At 43.7% G+C, this 18,887-nt stretch overlaps 1 protein-coding gene across 3 annotated transcripts in view; it reads right to left on the bottom strand.

Moving 5' to 3' along the window:
• The window catches only part of DLC1 (DLC1 Rho GTPase activating protein), a 539,422-nt gene that overhangs the window by 91,923 nt on the left and 428,612 nt on the right, over positions 1-18,887 (bottom strand). Inside the window, exon 1 of one of the 3 annotated variants that reach the window (XM_077477429.1) lies at positions 1,563-1,620. The exons of the other annotated variants lie outside the window; for them this stretch is intronic. Coding sequence (XP_077333555.1) covers positions 1,563-1,578 — 16 coding nt within the window. The 5' untranslated portion in view covers positions 1,579-1,620. Of the gene's footprint in view, positions 1-1,562; positions 1,621-18,887 lie in introns of those variants that run through there. 3 annotated transcript variants of the gene reach the window in all.

Below are 18,887 nucleotides of genomic sequence, written 5' to 3'. Positions count from 1 at the left end.
GGGAATATGTCTGCAGAGGAGTCAAAATATGACCTCCAAGGTCAGACTCTTCAAGGCTGAGCTAGCTTACAGTCTTGCACAATCACAATATTTTGCATTGCTATACTTCACTAAAAACCAAAAATAGATGGAATCTGCTACAATAAACTGCAACAATGGTTAAAATTCTGAAAATAATGAATGTTTACACACATAATACATATTTCTTTTTGCCAACAAATCTGAGTTAGATCGGCAAGGAATGTTTTTTAATACAATTCAAGCATATTTAAACCCTTATATCAGGAATTCCTTCACAAGTGGTCCACAACATCAACATAAGATTGCATAACACATTTGTGGCACAAAATTTGAATTAAAAGACAGAAGAAAATGATTATAAAATAATAGTAGGGGCAGTAATGGGAACAAACTAACTGTACTTGGGCATTTACAATTCATGTATGTTTCATATGTTGGGAGCAGACCAAAAACACTTTATTTAAAGTTGCTCCCTGATTCTCCTACCAGAGGTAGATTTTTGGAGATGTTGGCACCCCTCAATGCATCTTTTTTTCACTCTTTCTAGCTTGGGCGGTCAATACTGTAACACACAATATTTAAGTGGAGGGCTTATTGGTTCAATTTTGACACACCTTACACCATACACTAATCAGTTATTCTATAAAATTGCATACAAAGTTATCCGCAGATGGGATACATATTTGACAATGTAAATGTATTTATTGGCATATAACACGCACCCCAATATAAGAGGGAAGTTTCAGGAAAAAATAAACCACTTTGAAGCAAAATAATGATCAGTGAGTATCAATGCAGCCTGATTAGTGTCCATCTACAGCCTAACTGCAGCCTGATGCCCATCTGCAACTTCAGTGCAGAATGTTTTGTGCCCATCTGCAGCCTCAATGCATCCTAATCTGTACCCATCTGCAGCTTCAGTGCAGAATGTTCTCTGCCCATCTGCAGCCTGTTCTGTGCTCATCTCCCCCATCAATGCAGCTCACCATCTTTCATATGAAATCACCGAGCTGTCATCTGTTTCCTCAGCTCTCATTCGGTGGTCCTCTGCCATCGGCATTAGACCAGCTCCTGTGAGAGACAGAACACTGATCAAATGCCAGTGGCGGAGGTGGGACTGTGTGTGTGACGTGCGAGCCGAGTTAGAGCCGAGCGGAGGGCCGAGTGGAGTGGAGATGATGGCTTGGTGATTTCCGGCGGCACTCGTCCCCCTCCCTTTGAAATCAATTTGCACCGCTGCCAAAGCACTTCAGCAGCGGCACTTTTCGGGTGCTTTTAATCCTTTCCTCAGACCAAAAAGCGCCACTATAACAGCAGTGAATCGGTTTACCACTAAGGCCCCCCCACCCCAGTTTGAAAGTAGCCTTAAGCATTAACATTTAAATGTAATTTCAGAAGCTGTGTAAAATCAATCTATGCAGATTTAATTAAATGAAACAAGATATATTGTCACAACATACACTGTAATTTTATAACATCAGCAATGTAATAACAATACAAACAATAGTTATTTTTCACAATCCAATACAGTATAAGCTTACTTGAAAAGTCTTCCATGTTGTGAGAGCTGCCTTTCTGCTGCCCATATCTTTCCACACATTTTTGGATTCCCTGCATGCTTTGCAACTTCTCTTCTGTAGTTTACGTTACATTTTTTAAGAAGAACTTTTATTTTCCCATGAGTTAACATGTTTGTTTTGTCCAGGGACATAAGGAAAAGCTATACTTACCCAATCCTTCAATCCTCCGGAAAACTACGCTCCCCCACACCCAGCAGGGGACTGCACCTGCTGTCCTCATGTCCAGCTGGTCTATGGGCGTGATAACATCAGGAACAATCCATTCACAAGACCAATAGCGTGCAGGGGGGGGGGGGGGGTGCAGGAGCGGCAGGCACTGGTCTTGCAATCAGAGATTCTGTAGATTTGGTAAGTATATGTCTGCTCTCCTCATCCCTAGACAAGAATGAGCAGTTAACCCATGCAGTGCAGACACAGCCCCACTGCATGGGGCAATACAAATTTTGCCTGGAGTTCTTCTTTAAGGACTACATATCCCATTGTACCTTGCCTGCAAACAGTGATTCATGGACTGATTCCACCTCCTGAAACTCCTCCTCTCAGCATCTTTGTGGTTCAGAAGGCAGACATGTGAAATGTGTGATACCGCAGTGTCTACCCACAAAGAATAGGGAATACATGTCACAGAATTCAAGGAAGTAAATGTGTGGGGTTCTTCAAAAAGTAGTTTTACAAACTTCAAGATTTTTCAGACTAACCAGTTGCTGACCGCCCAATAGCAGTTTTACTGCTACAGGGCAGCCGCTGTGCGTAGGATCACATAGCCACCGTTGGCTTGCTCTCACTGTTGTTATCAGTGAGTACCATGTCCAATCAATATACGCTTATTGGGATCCTTTTACCAAAAATATGTAGCAGAATACATATTGGCCTAAATTGATGAAGAAATTCAAATTTTTTTTTTCAAACTTTTTATTGGATATGTTTTGTAGCAGAAAAAAAAAAATGCAGAGGTGACCAAATGCCACCAAAAGAAAGCGCTATTTGTGGGGAAAAAAAAGGACTTAAATTTTATTTGGATACAGTGTCGCAACAATTGTCAGTTAAAATATAACAATGCCATATCGCAAAAAATGGCCTGGTTAGGAGAGGTGGGGCGGGGGTTAATCTGCAAGAGCTGAAGTGGTTAATAGCAATAAGGCTAGAAACGGGTTAAATGCAATTTGGTAATAAATATATGATTTTAAATTGTGACCATAGACTTAAAGTGGTTGTAAAGCCTTAAGCCTTACGCTACACATTAAGGCGAAAAACCTTCTGTGCTGCAGCTGCCCCCCTAACCCCACCTTTTTATTACCTGAGCTCAATCTGATGCAGCGATGTGCATGAGCGCAGCCACCCTAGCGGCTGTCTCTCTCCTCATTGGACAGATTGATAGCAACGGGAGCCATTGGCTATCAAAAGCTGTGATGGGAGCAGGGGGCAGAGCAGAGTCCTGCAGTCTGTGTCAATGGACACAGCAGCAGGACTCAGGAGTGAGACCGCACAGGTGTCCCCATGGGGTACCCTATGAAGTGGAGGAGCCAGGAGCACCGTCTGAGGACCCCAGAAGAAGAAGTTTGTGGCTGCTTGGTGCAAAACCATTGGCAAGTATAGGCATGTTTGTTATTTAAAAAAATAAAGATAAATACCTAGTGATTATTCAATAAATGTCCTTGTTCAAGGACTGAACATGAGATGACAACTGTCTTCTAATTTTACTCCTGTGTTGTCCTGTGGTCTCCTTATGTGCCCCTGATGGACAGAGACCAAGGTTACATATGCAGGCTGAGGCTACCATAAAGTGGTCCACAGCAAAGATGTGCTGCTGACACTTGAGTCAATGTACATAGGCAGGAAGTGGCTGAAAGAGGCCAGATGAGATAAGCAGCCTGAGAGGTGGGTGTGGGATAGGCTTCTCTGAATAAATGAGTTTTCAGGAAACTCCTAAAGGTGGACAGGGTAGGGGCTGGTTATTCCATTATTCCAACATTATTCCAGACACTGGCAATTGTTTATGATATACAGTGCTTTAGCTAAATAAACATCTAGTAAGAGCCCATTCACACAGGGGCAACTCCTGATCCGACTTCAGGTCGCCCCTAGTCGCCTCAGGTCGCCTCAGGTCGGACAACATTTAAAAAGCAATGTAAGTGAATGAGAGCCGTCTTAATGCACACTACTGAAGTCGCTCCGACTTCAGAAAAGGTTCCTGTACTACTTCTATCCGACTTGTAGGCGACCGGTACCCATTGATTTCAATGGAGATCGCCTCCAAGTCGGATCTCCGTCTATACGGAGGCGACTTTGACAGAATTATTAGCTCTGAAGGGGGAACTCCACGGCAAATTTCTGAAAAAAATTTGGCGTGGGTTCCCCCTCCGAGAGCATACCAGGCCCTTAGGTCTGGTATGGATTCCAAGGGGAACCCCCTACGCCGAAAAAAACGGCGTGGGGGTCCCCCCCAGATCCACACCAGACCCTTATCCGAGCACGCTACCCGGCCGGCCAGGAAAGGGGGTGGGGACGAGCGGGCGGCCCCCCCCCCTCCTGAGCCGTACCAGGCCGCGTGCCCTCAACATGGGGGGGTGCCTTGGGGGAGGGGGGGCGTGCGGCCCCCCCACCCCAAAGCACCTTGTCCCCATGTCGATGAGGACAAGGGCCTCTTCCCGACAACCCTGGCCGTTGGTTGTCGGGGTCTGCGGGCGGGGGGCTTATCGGAATCCGGGAGCCCCCTTTAATAAGGGGGCCCCCGGATACCGGCCCCCCACCCTATGTGAATGAGTATGGGGTACAATGTACCCCTACCCATTCACCTGTGGAAAAAAAGTACAAAAAAAAAACACAACACAGGGAAAAAATATTTTATTGCACAGCTCCGGGGGTCTTCCGTCTTCGGGGGTCTTCTCGCCGGACTCCTCCGCTATCTTCTTGTAGCTCTTTTGCTAGCGGAGGAGTCCGGCTTTCTTCCTCCCCGCCGCCGGCCTCTTCTCCCGACTTCGGGGGTCTTGTCCCCCTCTTCGGTTCTTCTGCCGGGCCACCGCGCCTTCTTATAGCTCTTTTGCAGGCGGTGGCCCGGTCTTCTGTCGCCGCCGCCGCCGCCTTCCGTTCTTCTTCTTCTTCTTCTTCTTCTTCTTCTTCTTCTTCTTCTTCTTCTTCTTCTTCTTCTTCTTCTTCTCCAGGAGATGTTGACACGACGCTCTCTCCGGCCACAATGCCAGGGACGCGCTCCGCTGCCACTTATATAGGGACAATGGGGCGGTGTCACATGGGTTGATGTCACATGGGTTGGTCACATGGGTTGATGTCACATGGTAAGGGGGCGGGGTCACCATGTGACATCAACCCATGTGACCAACCCATGTGACATCAACCCATGTGACACCGCCCCATTGTCCCTATATAAGTGGCAGCGGAGCGCGTCCCTGGCATTGTGGCCGGAGAGAGCGTCGTGTCAACATCTCCTGGAGAAGAAGAAGAAGAAGAAGAAGAAGAAGAAGAAGAAGAAGAAGAAGAAGAAGAAGAAGAACGGAAGGCGGCGGCGGCGGCGACAGAAGACCGGGCCACCGCCTGCAAAAGAGCTATAAGAAGGCGCGGTGGCCCGGCAGAAGAACCGAAGAGGGGGACAAGACCCCCGAAGTCGGGAGAAGAGGCCGGCGGCGGGGAGGAAGAAAGCCGGACTCCTCCGCTAGCAAAAGAGCTACAAGAAGATAGCGGAGGAGTCCGGCGAGAAGACCCCCGAAGACGGAAGACCCCCGGAGCTGTGCAATAAAATATTTTTTCCCTGTGTTGTGTTTTTTTTTGTACTTTTTTTCCACAGGTGAATGGGTAGGGGTACATTGTACCCCATACTCATTCACATAGGATGGGGGGCCGGTATCCGGGGGCCCCCTTATTAAAGGGGGCTCCCGGATTCCGATAAGCCCCCCGCCCGCAGACCCCGACAACCAACGGCCAGGGTTGTCGGGAAGAGGCCCTTGTCCTCATCGACATGGGGACAAGGTGCTTTGGGGTGGGGGGGCCGCACGCCCCCCCTCCCCCAAGGCACCCCCCCATGTTGAGGGCACGCGGCCTGGTACGGCTCAGGAGGGGGGGGGGCGCCCGCTCGTCCCCACCCCCTTTCCTGGCCGGCCGGGTAGCGTGCTCGGATAAGGGTCTGGTGTGGATCTGGGGGGGACCCCCACGCCGTTTTTTCGGCGTAGGGGGTTCCCCTTGGAATCCATACCAGACCTAAGGGCCTGGTATGCTCTCGGAGGGGGAACCCACGCCAAATTTTTTTCAGAAATTTGCCGTGGAGTTCCCCCTTGAGCTCATTCTCTGCTTGGCCTCGGCAAAAGTCGCCTGGCCTGGGGCGACTTGTAAGTCGTCCCAAGTCGGGCTTGAAGTCATCACAAGTCGTTTTGAAGTTGTCCCAAGTCGCGCTGTGATCTTAACTCAAGTCGTGTCCAAGTTGCCTGACTCAAGTCGCCTACAAGTCGTGTTGCCCCTGTGTGAATGGGCTCTAAGGGTTTACATCTATTTTAGGTTCATGTAGTCTGTAGGTTCATTAATTCAGAGATGATCTCACAACCAATCAACATTAGGAATTTGTACCATGGGTGGCTCTGTCAGCGCCATTGGACTTGACAAAAGTTGGTTTCACAAATAAATTTTGTTGAAGGAGTCAGGCAGAAAATTCTCATACAAACAGGTCTGATGTCCAATCAGATGCAGGCTCTGGTCAAATATTCTGACAACCGGCTGTCAGAATACAATACTCAGCCCTACAGATTCATGCATCTCTGAGGTTTAGCTTTGATGGGGGAATCAAGTGTTTTTTTTTCTTTGTCCAGCCCGCTGGACTAAACAAGGAAAATCCTAATGTGTATAGTCAATTTTGGGATGGGAAATGAGCTCACATTACAACCAAATTGGAGAGCATATGCAGTAATCATACAATGATTTCCATTGTTTCCCACCAAACTGATCTTAAACCTCATACACACGATCGGACTTTGTACAAACTTTCCCATGGACTTTTGTACAAAGGGCGTAGTCCACAAGCTTGTAGTGCCGTTTCAACGTACTGACGACATTTCAAAAAAGGACGTTCAATTACTCCAGCGCCACCTTTGGTCAACTTCTGTATTGTTGTCTGATCTTTTGCAATGGTTCTGAGCATGCGTGTTTGTACCTTGTACAAAAGTCCGATGGCTTTGCGTACACAAGATCGGACTTTGCTCCATCGGACTTATGTTGTCCGTTAGCACAGCCAAAAAGTTTGTCCGTTAGCACAGCCAACAAAAGTCTGATAAAAACGGAAAAATTTTGTCCGATGGAGCGTACACGCGGTCGGATGTTGCTTCAAAACAGCTAATTTGCATGTTTGTTGTCAACAAGTCCGATCGTGTGTACGGTCCTTAAGTTTGGACTAATGCTTGCATAATCAAAACTTAAAGATCCCACAGCTTCCTAGCCAGACTAGAAGATCAAAATGTGTATGGCTAGCATTTGTCCCATGTAGTGTGACCCTACCTCACAATAAAGCTTAATAAGATTGATGGTATAACTGAAAAAAATAACATTTATTATGGGGGAAGGGGAAAAGAATGTAATTAAATTAGCCAGACGGATTAAAGGACTTGAATAGATGAGCTGCCCTGTCTCCACTAAATCTTTAAATAAACATTATATAGTTAACACTAAAGGCCACAAAACGGATCAGAAGCCTTAATTGAGAGATAATCTTTTAAGTAAATGTACAGAGAATATAATGCTTTTTTTATTTTACGGCTTCTTTTAAAAATTTCAAAAGGCGACACATTTGCCTTTACCCTGAATTTTTGTATATGTTCAGTGATCTAGCCTTCATCTAACCCTCTACACAGCTAATGTTCTAAAATGGAATGTATTCTAGTCACTGAAGGTCATACCATTGGACTGCATACTGTGTACCTAGTGTAACCTTCTGCTGAAGTACCGTAACTCCTAGTTCTGGTACACAGGATGTGGTGATACATTAACTTAACGAAGCCTGCCTTTATAAATGGAGGACACTTTTAAATACAATGAGGCATGTTTGTGGAAATACAAAAACCACATTGGCTTAAATAGTCTGACAGTTATGTTCTAAGAGGTTCCTGTAAACAACACCTTTTCAACAAACATATAAAAACTGGTCAGGCACTAAATACACATTCACACTTGACTTGACGTTGCTCAAGCTACATTGCACATTAGTATCTATAGTTAGCTATGGAATGTTTACATCATTGGGGCTCCTTGGTGCTTCAACAATCATGGAAATAAAACATATTAAAAAAGTATTATCAAGTTTGGAAAATGGTTTCGGCCTAAAATCCACCGATTTCATCTGCTCTACCAATTCTGTTAAAGGAAGATTCACTGAGAGATTCACTAGACTTAAGTTTATGACTTTTCCTTCTGAACAAGCTTGCTGTTGGAGCTTTAAAAAGTTCTGAAAGTTTACTAGCCTTGAACAAATATAGAAAGTAACCTCTCTGATCCTAATTTACAACATGCTTGTTCTAGAGCTCTGACTTAAAAGTACCGAAGCCTACAACAGCTGGTCAACTAACATTTTCAGGAGACCAGCTTTGGCAGCCTCTGCAGATCTCTGGTGACAGGTATACTTTAAGGCTAATACACATGGACCAAATGTTGGTTGGATTAGGCCGGCTCAATAAAAACCAGCCGTCATTTTCAGCCCGTGTGAATGGCAGCTGGTCCGACCGGCCGGCTTCTGTCGTAGGCTCATGACTGAAAAAGGTCTGCCAACCGGCTCCCAATCAGCACTCTCAGCCAATGGCTGAGAGCGCTGACCAGAGTGATCTGGCAGGGGGGTTGCCCCTCTGTCATAACACAATAGCACAGCAGGGAAGATCACTGTACTAACACCGGATTGTTAGTTCAGCAGCACTGTCAGTTTTTTTTCCCCATTTAACCCGCTGGGTTGAATGAAAAAAACACTAATGGTGTGTAATAGGCTTTAGGCATAGCCTCTAAAACTGTGACTTTTCTACTACTAGGAGATGTGACTCCCATTTAGATTCTTTAGGTATTTTGACATTGTCCATACAGGACTGTATCATCAGACAAATGTTTTTACTCATAAATAGGTTCAGATAGAGTTCAGATAAATAGACAGATATCTGCTCTTATAATAAATAGTCGTTATATTATGATGTCATCTTTCCAATTGAATGGTCTCTAGGCCACTGTAACTATTTGTCGTTTCTTGCACGGGGTTGCATGTTTGGCTTTGACTATGAATATAGTGTGATAGCACTTGTTGAAAAGTGGGTCACACCAGTTAGCTTGGATGGCCCAATTTCTTTTAAAGGAAGATAACTCGTTAGCCTCTTATGCCCCATATACACGATCGGAAATTTGGCCAGCAAAAGACAGATGAGAGCTTTTGGTCGGAAAATGCGACTGTGTGTATGCTCCATTGGACTTTTGTTGGTGGAATTCCCGCTAGCAAAAGATTGAGAGCAGGGTCTCTATTTTTCGGTCGGAAAGAGTTCCTATCCGAAAGTGTGTTCGTCTGTATGCAATTCCGACGAGCAAAATTCTGACGCATGCTCGGAAGCATTGAACTTCATTTTCTCAGCTCGTTGTAGTGTTGTCTTGACGGTAGAAAGTTCAAAGAACTTTTGTGTGACCGTGTGTACGCAAGCCAAGCTTAAGCGGAATTCCATCAGAAAAACCATTCAAGATTTTTCGGACTGAAATTCCGCTTGTGTGTACGGGGCATTCGTTTAAGAACTTTTTCTGGCGACCAGGAAATTTGGGACTCCCATTTAGTTTCTTTAGGTGTTTCCATCATCAGACATATTATTTTTATAGATTGACTCTGCCCATAAGTGGGCTGCAAATAGAATTCAGATAAATGGACAGAGATTTGGCCATATTATAGTCATCACTGTCTATATGGTCATTATATGATGATCTTATCTTCTCAAGTGAGTGGTCACTAGGCCACTGTAACCATTCTCCGTAGTTCCCTGTATGGCCTCCAAGTTTGGCTTTGACAATGAATAAACATTAATTAATTTTTGAATAAATACATTTAGAGAAGTATTGATATGAGCAAGAGCAATGACTTTAGTGACCTTTAGCAACCAACCATGTTTTGGTATATTGTAGTCAGATCAATTAAAAGCAGATTTCTGAACAGTTGCTATTAGCTACCTAACTTTGCACAACGTCTCTGATTTCTGCACTGCTGCTGAATACTTCAGTTCATTATAACGCTGACTATAATAATGACCAGCATCTACAGTAAGTGGAATTCAGAATAATACTTGGAAGTCGTAGACAGAGAAAAGAAAGTGAGCAGGCAGTGAAAGCAATTTCCATTTACCACACAAAAAATCTGATAAATCAGTTTAAAGTATGCACCAGGAATTTATAAAAAAAATGTGTTTCCAACAACAAACAGCAGACATGTTAATCTGCAAGGAGCAGGTGCTGGTGGTACACAGGAGCCAACGTGTGCTCCCTTTCAGATAACAGCCACAACCTCTATTGTGTTTACAAGAGAAGAAAAGTTGAAAGATCAAAGCAAAGTTTGAAGTGTTCTTCAAAATTCTGTATTTCTAATCCTGCTATTTGTGAGACTAAAGTACACGGTACAGAGCAACAGAAGGCAATGACAACACAAGCCACTGTCACTCCATATATTCAGTGCAGTATCATATGACAGGGCAATGATGGCTGGATATTCCTCCAACCTGGGCAATTTAAAATAGGCTTATGTTACAGTGAAACTAAATTGTATATGACCACAAACTGAAAACACTATTAATTTTTAATATTCAAACTAAACTCACCCACCCATCCATGTATTCATGCTTTATTTTGTTGAGAAATCACTTTGAAACCCCCCTCCTCCCCCAGCTGGGTTTACTTCCTGGAATCCATCTGCCTGAAGCTCAGGCATATAGCCAGGAAGATGTGCTTAGCTGAGAAAGGCGTTCCTCCTCTTTTCCAGATGAAAGAAAAAAAAATTGCATAGTAGCCCATTATGTGTCACTTACCTGACACAGGAGCCAGCGATGTCACCGCTGTCCCCTGTAGTACGGAGCGTCCATCTTCTTCCGGGTACCGCTGCTCCAGACACTCACAGCGCCAGAGCAGCGATGATGTCACTCCCGCGCATGCGCACGGGAGCCGCCACTAACGGCATATCGCCGTTAGCAGCGGCATGCTCAGTGCACCTGCGAGCCGCTGTCTACGGCACATTCGCTGTAGACAGCGGTGCCTGTCTTTTGTAACCTACACAGTTTAGGAGATATTTCTTGGACCTTCAGGTAAGCCTTAATCTAGGCTTACCTGTAAGTCAAAGTGGTTTGTAAGGGTTTACAACCACTTTAGCCAGCAACTGAAGAAATGTAAAAAAAAAAAAAAAAAGTTTAAAGCAAGTAAATAATAATATATTTTCCTATTTATTCACTAATGCAGCCTAAGGATTAAAAATTGTTAATGTTGATTGAGAGAGTTTAGTTCTGCTTTTAAAAAGTTTATTTTCAGTAAAACCACAGCTATGCAAGATATCTTGTAGAATATAGGCAGCAGAAATTATATGAAAATCTCAACTTTCACTGTCAAAGTTGAGTTTAACCCTACCTCTTCCCACCTTCTAAATACCCCTATTGGTCACTGATCTGCCAATAGTATTAAAAGACCAATAGGGGGCCTTGTAGGTGGAAGGGGCTGGGCTAAGTTTGACAGGAAAGTAGTGATTTGATATAACTTTTACTTGTCTACTGATCACTAATGGTAACCTTTTCTATTTAATTTATTACATTTTTTAAAATTTTATATACCGTACATTTTATTGTATTTTTATTTTCTTATATCACATGCTTGGATTGGATTATCTAGGATTGTGACAGGTTTCCTTTAAATATATCGCAATGCAGAAGTTTACAAATTTTAGATTTCATCAGCTTGGCTGAAGGTTCAAAAGATTATTTTCCTCCTATTTCATCATTGCTCCTGCCAGGCTTTTCTAAACTACAAGGCTAAAACAACAGGATAATCTCTAGTATCCGTTAATCATTAACCCCATCCTACCCATAGTCACAACTTGACAATGAAAGAAAGAAAACCTTCATAAAAGATCAAATTGTACATATACATCTTGTATTTATCCACATAGTCATGATAAGTAATATCCACAGCTGAAAACTTCAGAATCAATGTTAAAGTATCCCTGTTATAGGAGAAATATGAGGGCTGCCATTATTGACCTGCTTGTGGAAACACTAGTTTTCTGGCCTTGTCTGATTGCTACAGTGTTTTAGGCCAGTGACACAGACAGTACTATGAGAAAAGTATCGGTATGAAAGCTAAGCAGCTAGAATTGGAAGAGGTTAGCCATGCTGCGGGAGGAAAACCACCCAACTGATGTTCCACAATCTCTTGCCAAGGTGTTTCACTTCTCCATGTGCAGCATTTTTAAGTGGACTGATTTCAACAAGTAAATATTTCAATTAACATGTGAGTATAAACGTATGAAAAGTATGGGAGTCACCAGTGTTTTTAACCTCTTGCCATCCGCGCTATAGCCAAATGACAGCCACAGTACGGACCTGAATTTCTGGGAGGCCATCATATGATGGCCTCCCCTTTGTATGTGCCCCGCGCAACTCCTGCAGGGTGCACGCGGCACTCTGTGTTCACCAAGTCACTGAGACTCGGGTGATCTCAAATCCGAGTAAGGGGCCGCTGATCACATAAACACTGACAGCGTGAGGAGACAAAAAAGCCGATCACCGGCTTATCTGCAAGGGACATCAGTCCCAAAGAGGAAGAGGCAATTCTACCTCATCTGTGCCACCAGTACCCCCTGCCAGTGCCCACAGTGCCCACCAGTGGCACCTATCAATGCCCACCAGTGGTGCCAATCAGTGTCACCTAGCAGTGCTTACCTATCAGTGTAACCAACCAGTGCCGATCAGTGCCCATCACTGCCACCTATCAGTGCCCATCACTGCCACCTATCAGTGCCCATCACTGTCGCCTCATCAGCGTACATCAATGAAGGAGAAAAACTACCTGTTTGCAAAATTGTATAACAAAATATAATTTTTTTATTTTATTTAGTAATTTACATTTTTTAACAACAAAAAATAAAAACCGCAGAGGCTATCAAATATCACCAAAAGAAAGCTCTATTTGTGGGGATAAAATTTCATTTGGGTACAGTGTTGTATGACCGCACAATTGTCATTCAAAGTGCATCAGTGCTGAAAGCTGAAAATTGGTCTGGACAGGGGGGGGGTTATAAGTGCCCAGTAAGCAAGTGGTTAAAGGTACAGGCTCCAGGGCTGTCATTTTTATCTTTGCCACACTATAGTTGGTACAAACACTGCTCACATTTTGGCCAATTACTGCAGAAATGGACAACATTTGAGTTATAGGTCTAGGTAGCTGTTTTAGAATATCTGGCAAGGAAGATTTTTTCATGTATGCTTTTTAGTGTGGTTAGGAGAATCGATTGATATCTCTTGTTCATCCTATTGGGCTGAACAAAAAAAATCAAAAGGTGTATGGCTGGTTTAACTAGTGATTGTCCTGGGGCAAGCCTGCAGTCAATGAATACTGAAAACGGCGGACTCCCGTTCTGCATTCTTGTTGCAGATAAGCGACTGCATAGGATGTGAAGTCAGGATGGTATAATCCAGATAAAAATGTAAAAGTAAACTTTGAGAAGAATACAGGGAGCACAGCCATCGTGTTTGGTATTTTAGGCTTTCAGCCATGCATTACTGTTTTACACTAGTTCACCCACTCCCTTTTGTTGGTCGTCTACTGATCTGAGAAACCCAGTTCTTGATGCATAAGAGCTATTCCTAGACAGTCGCCTTGTAGGCTTCTTCATGTCTTCCACATACAGAAAGCTTTCAGAAAGTATAGTCCAAGAGATGAGCTTCACAGAGTGACTGTATTCGTTTACAGGGAATGTGGATGAAAGTAGAAACCCTTTCATGACTAAGCCTATTTTTGACATTTGGTGTTTACAAGGTAAAATCCATATTTTTTGCTAGAAAATTACTTGGAATCCCCCAAACATTATATATATATATATATATATATATACTGTATTTTTAGCAGAGACTCTTTTTGGAAAAAGGGACACTTTCACGAATTTTAAAAAAGAAACAGTAAAATTAGCCCAATTTTTTTGCATAATATGAAAGATAATGTTACGCTGAGTTAGATAGATACCAAACATGTCACACTTTATAATTGCACGCACTCGTGGAATGACGACAAACTAAGGTACCTAAAAATCTCAATAGGTGACGCTTTAAATTTTTTTTCCGGTTACCAGGTTAGAGTTACAGAGGAGTGTGATTTGAACACCATTTACATATGCAGGTGCGACTTCCGTATGCGTTTTCTTTGCTGCGCGAGCTCGTGGGGACGGGGGGCGCTTTAACATTTTTTTTTCTTATTTATTTTATTTTAAAAATAATAAATTGTTTTTTTTTTAAAAATTAATAATTTGATCACTTTTATTGCTGTCACAAGGAATGTAAACATCCCTTGTGACAGTAATAGGTGGGTTTAAAAGACCTCCAATCCCTCCTTTACACTTCAAAGTATTCAGATCTCCGTTTTCGGCGATTCTGAATACTGTATATATTTTTAAATCCGGCGCCATTGGCAGCTGAGTAAACGGGAAGTGACGTCATGACGTCGCTTCCGTGTTTACAATTAGGAGACTGGAATGAAGCCGCTTACAGTTTCATTCCAGTCCCTCCCTAGCCGCCAGAGGCATCGGATGTTTGTGCAACGGGAGGCGGCGGGAAGGGGGATGTCCCCTCCCGCTCCTCCGGCATAACAGCCGAGCGGCTTTTAGCCACATCGGTTGTTATGGCTGGAAAGCCGATCACCGGCTCTAAAAATCAGTACAGGGATGATGCCTGCAGGTGCTGGCATCATCCTGGTATAACCCCCTTGCCGCCGAGTACGCACAACTGCGTACGCTCGGCGGCAAGGGGTTAAAGTGGAACTTTAGTCAGAAAGTTAAGTCCTGCTAGATCACCTCAGGTTGGCCACTTTTGCAGGTTTAGCAATGTAAAACATTACAAATAAGTGCCTATACTGTTTAAAATCCAGTACAGGCATACCCCATATTTAAGTACGCAATGGGGTTTATTTACTAAAGCTGGAAAGCTGCAAAAATCAGGCTCCCTTCTGCATAGAAACCAAAGAGCTTCCAGGTTTTATTACCAAAGCTTAATTGAGCAAGCTGGAATTAGAAGCTCATTGGTTTCTATGCCTGATTTTGCATTTCCCAGCTTTAGTTAATAAACCCCAATGTGCACTTAAAAGTGGGGTATGCCTGTAATACACTGTCTCACCCTGCTCTGCACATGCTCAGTTGTTCTCCATTTTTAGGCACTGCTGAATTTGTAGAGGCAGATCTGCTGACAGCCTTAAAGCAGAATTAAACCCTCATATACTTTACAGCCAAGGAAGCTGCTTCTGTTTGATCTGCAATTACAATGGTGCTGCATATATGATCAGTTATGACACCAGCCATTTGATGGTTTGACAGTTGATGACACAAACAAATGTGCAGTTTGTATTTCCCAACATTCCAGGGATGTAACTGTTTTTCGAAACCAATAAATCGATAGGTTTAGTTACGCTTTATGATTTGCTGCTGTTCAGGGGCTTTGGGCTTCAGGGAAATGGCAGCCAGAAAAAGGAGCAATGTTGAAGGCAATTTACAGCACACGCTCATTTTGGTAGCATTATTAATGTAGAATTTATGTTCCTTGCCAAGGAACATCATTTTTTATCAAGTTGTTATGAGTAAAGTTCCTCTTTAAACTTGGACACCATCTTTGCAGCATCAGAGAGTGTCTACACCTCAGGGTCTGGGAGCTTGATTAGTGCTCAGTACAGAGTCTCTTTAACCAGTTGCCGACCGCCGCACGCCGATGTACGTCGGTACAATGGCACGGGCAGGCATAAGGACATACATGTACGTCCCTTGCCTCCCGCGGGTCGGGGGCCCGATCGGGCCTGCGGCGGTCGGTATTCGTTCGGGAGCGATCCCGGACGAGGGGACGGCCATTCATTCATGGCCACCCCCTCGCGATCGCTCCCGACGAATAGAAATCCCCGGTGACATCACTTCCTCTCCTGTAATGTAAACACAGGAGAGGAAGTGATGTATTCTCTCCTCCGTGTCGGTATTTTTCGTTCCGACACGGAGGAGAGCGGATCAGTAAGTTGCACCAACACTCTACACACACAGTAGAACATGCCAGGCACACTCACACCCCCCCTTTACCCCCCGATCACCCCCCCAATTACCCCTGCCCCCCAGTCACAGTGACACCAATGTCATTTTTTTTTTTTTTTGCATTGGTGTCATTTGTGACTGTAATAACTGTTAGGGCAGTTAGAGTTAGCCCCCTTTAGTTCTAATGTACCCCCCTAACCCCCCCAATAAAGGTTTAACCCCGTGATCACCCCCCGTCGCCAGTGTCACTAAGGCTGGGTTCACATTGCAGCGGTTTATGAGAACGAATGTGATTCGCACCGCACTGCAGTGCAAATCACATCCGATCTCTGTGCGATTCGAGTTCAGCCATTCGCCGCACCCGCCGCACCCGCCGCAAATTCGCACGGGACCCTTTTTTTGGCCCGCAGCAGAATCGGATCGCATGGGTGTTCACACCATGCGATCCGAGTTTGCAGATCGCACTGCGATATGCGAACTGATCTGGGGGTGTCAGTAACATTTCACTGACACTCCCAGCAGTTCGCATAGGGCAGTGTGAACTGCCGCCGGGAGGCATGCGATGCGGGAACCCGCCGCGCATTCGTGGCGTTCCCGCATCGCTCCAGTGTGAACCCAGCCTAATAAGCGATCGTTTTTCTGATCGCTGTATTAGTGTCACAGGTGACGCTAGTTAGGCAGGTAGGTATTTAGGTTCGCTGCAGCTTTTTATAGCGCCAGGGACCCCCATATACTACCGCATAAAGCCCCCTAATTGCCCCCTAGTTAACCCTTTCACCAGTGATCACCATATAACTGTTACAGGTGACGCTGGTTGGTTAGTTATTTTTTTATAGTTTCAGGGCACCCGCCATTTATTACCTAGTCTCACTAGTGTACCCCTAAATTTAGGGGTGTCTACTTTCCAAAATGGGGTCATTTGGGGGGGGTTTGTGCCATCTTGGCATTTTATGGCCTTCAAAACTGTAACGCCCTTAGAAAGCCTGAAGGCGGTGCTTGGTTTTCGGGGCCCCGTACGCGGCTAGGCTCCCAAAAAGTCCCACATATGTGGTATCCCCGTACTCAGGAGAAGCAGCAGAATTTATTTTGGGGTGTCATTTCACATATGCCCATGGCATGCGTGAGTAATATATCATTTAGTGACAACTTTGTGAAAAAAAAAAAAAAAAAAAAAAAAAAAAGTTTGTAATTTTCCCGCAACTTGTGGCAAAATATAAAATATTCCATGGACTCAACATGCCTCTCAGCAAATAGCTTGGGGTGTCTACTTTCTAAAATGGGGTCATTTGTGGGGGTTTTGTGCCATCTTGGCATTTTATGGCCTTCAAAACTGTAATAGGTAGTGAGAAGTGAACTCAAAAATTTACGCCCTTAGAAAGCCTGAAGGCGGTGCTTGGTTTTCGGGGCCCCGTACGCGGCTAGGCTCCCAAAAAGTCCCACATATGTGGTATCCCCGTACTCAGGAGAAGCAGCAGAATTTATTTTGGGGTGTCATTTCACATATGCCCATGGCATGCATGAGCAATATATCATTTAGTGACAACTTTGTTAAAAAAAAAAAAAAAAAAAAAAAAGTTTGTAATTTTCCCGCAACTTGTGGCAAAATATAAAATATTCCATGAACTCAACATGCCTCTCAGCAAATAGCTTGGGGTGTCTACTTTCTAAAATGGGGTCATTTGTGGGGGTTTTGTGCCATCTTGGCATTTTATGGCCTTCAAAACTGTAATAGGTAGTGAGAAGTGAACTCAAAAATTTACGCCCTTAGAAAGCCTGAAGGCGGTGCTTGGTTTTAGGGGCCCCGTACGCGGCTAGGCTCCCAAAAAGTCCCACATATGTGGTATCCCCATACTCAGGAGAAGCAGCAGAATTTATTTTGGGGTGTCATTTCACATACGCCCATAGCATGTGTGAGCAATATATCATTTAGTGACAACTTTGTGTAAAAAAAAAAATAAAAATTTTTTTTTGTCATTATTCAATCGCTTGAGGCAAAAAAATAAAATATTCAATGGGCTCAACATGCCTCTTATCAATTTCCTTAGGGGGTCTACTTTCCAAAATGGGGTCATTTGGGGGGGTTTTGTACTGCCCTGACATTTTAGCACCTCAAGAAATGAGATAGGCAGTCGTAAACTAAAAGCTGCGTAAATTCCAGAAAACGTACCTTAGTTTGTAGATGTGACAACTTTTGCGCAAACCAATAAATATACAATTATTGACTTTTTTTTTACCAAAGACATGTGGCTGAATACATTTTGGCCTAAATGTATGACTAAAATTGAGTTTATTGGATTTTTCTAATAACAAAAAGTAGAAAATATCATTTTTTTTCAAAATTTGCGGTCTTTTTACGTTTATATCGCAAAAAATAAAAATCGCAGAGGCAATCAAATACCATCAAAAGAAAGCTCTATTTGTGGGAAGAAAAGGACGCAAATTTTGTTTGGGTACAACATTGCATGACCGCGCAATTACCAGTTAAAGCAGCGCAGTGCCAAAGTGTAAAAAGACCTCTGGTCATTTACCAGCAAAATGGTCCGGTCTGAAAGTGGTTAAAAGTCCTTCAGCTCCCATCTGGGAGTGCTTTATGCAGGTTTTTATATGACGAAAAAGTCAAATTGAAGAGCAGACTTTAATGGCTGCCAATGTATAAATTTTGATATTTTAATATATATAGCTTTTGAATAGTTTCTTCCCAATTGGGACTACAGTGGCAGCCGGTAAAGTGCGTTCTTCAATTTTATTTTTTCTACATTTACATTTTTGGATGTGATGCCACGCAATACGGGTGTTGTATTTGTTTCCCTTAGGTTTTAATATAGACTGTAAATGTAAACAAATATTTAGCAGGCCTCAGCGGTTTCTTTTAGCAAGCTTTAAGCTGTGCTAAAGTATGCTAAAAGCCTGCTGGAAGCGAACGTTAGCCTAGGCCTTGAATTTTGCAGCTCAGTTTTTATACAGTAGTTCCTTTTTAATGTAGACTTCCATACGCTAAACTCTATGGTCTCTGTGAAATAGTTTTTTCTTTATTT

The sequence above is a fragment of the Lithobates pipiens genome, unplaced genomic scaffold (assembly GCF_037356315.1).
Source record: "Lithobates pipiens isolate NorthernLeopardFrog02 unplaced genomic scaffold, aLitPip1_a1.2 Scaffold_13, whole genome shotgun sequence".
Classification (NCBI taxonomy): domain Eukaryota; kingdom Metazoa; phylum Chordata; class Amphibia; order Anura; family Ranidae; genus Lithobates; species Lithobates pipiens.
The sequence above is the reverse complement of the archived record's forward strand: the minus strand, read 5'-3'. Positions and strand labels throughout refer to the sequence as shown.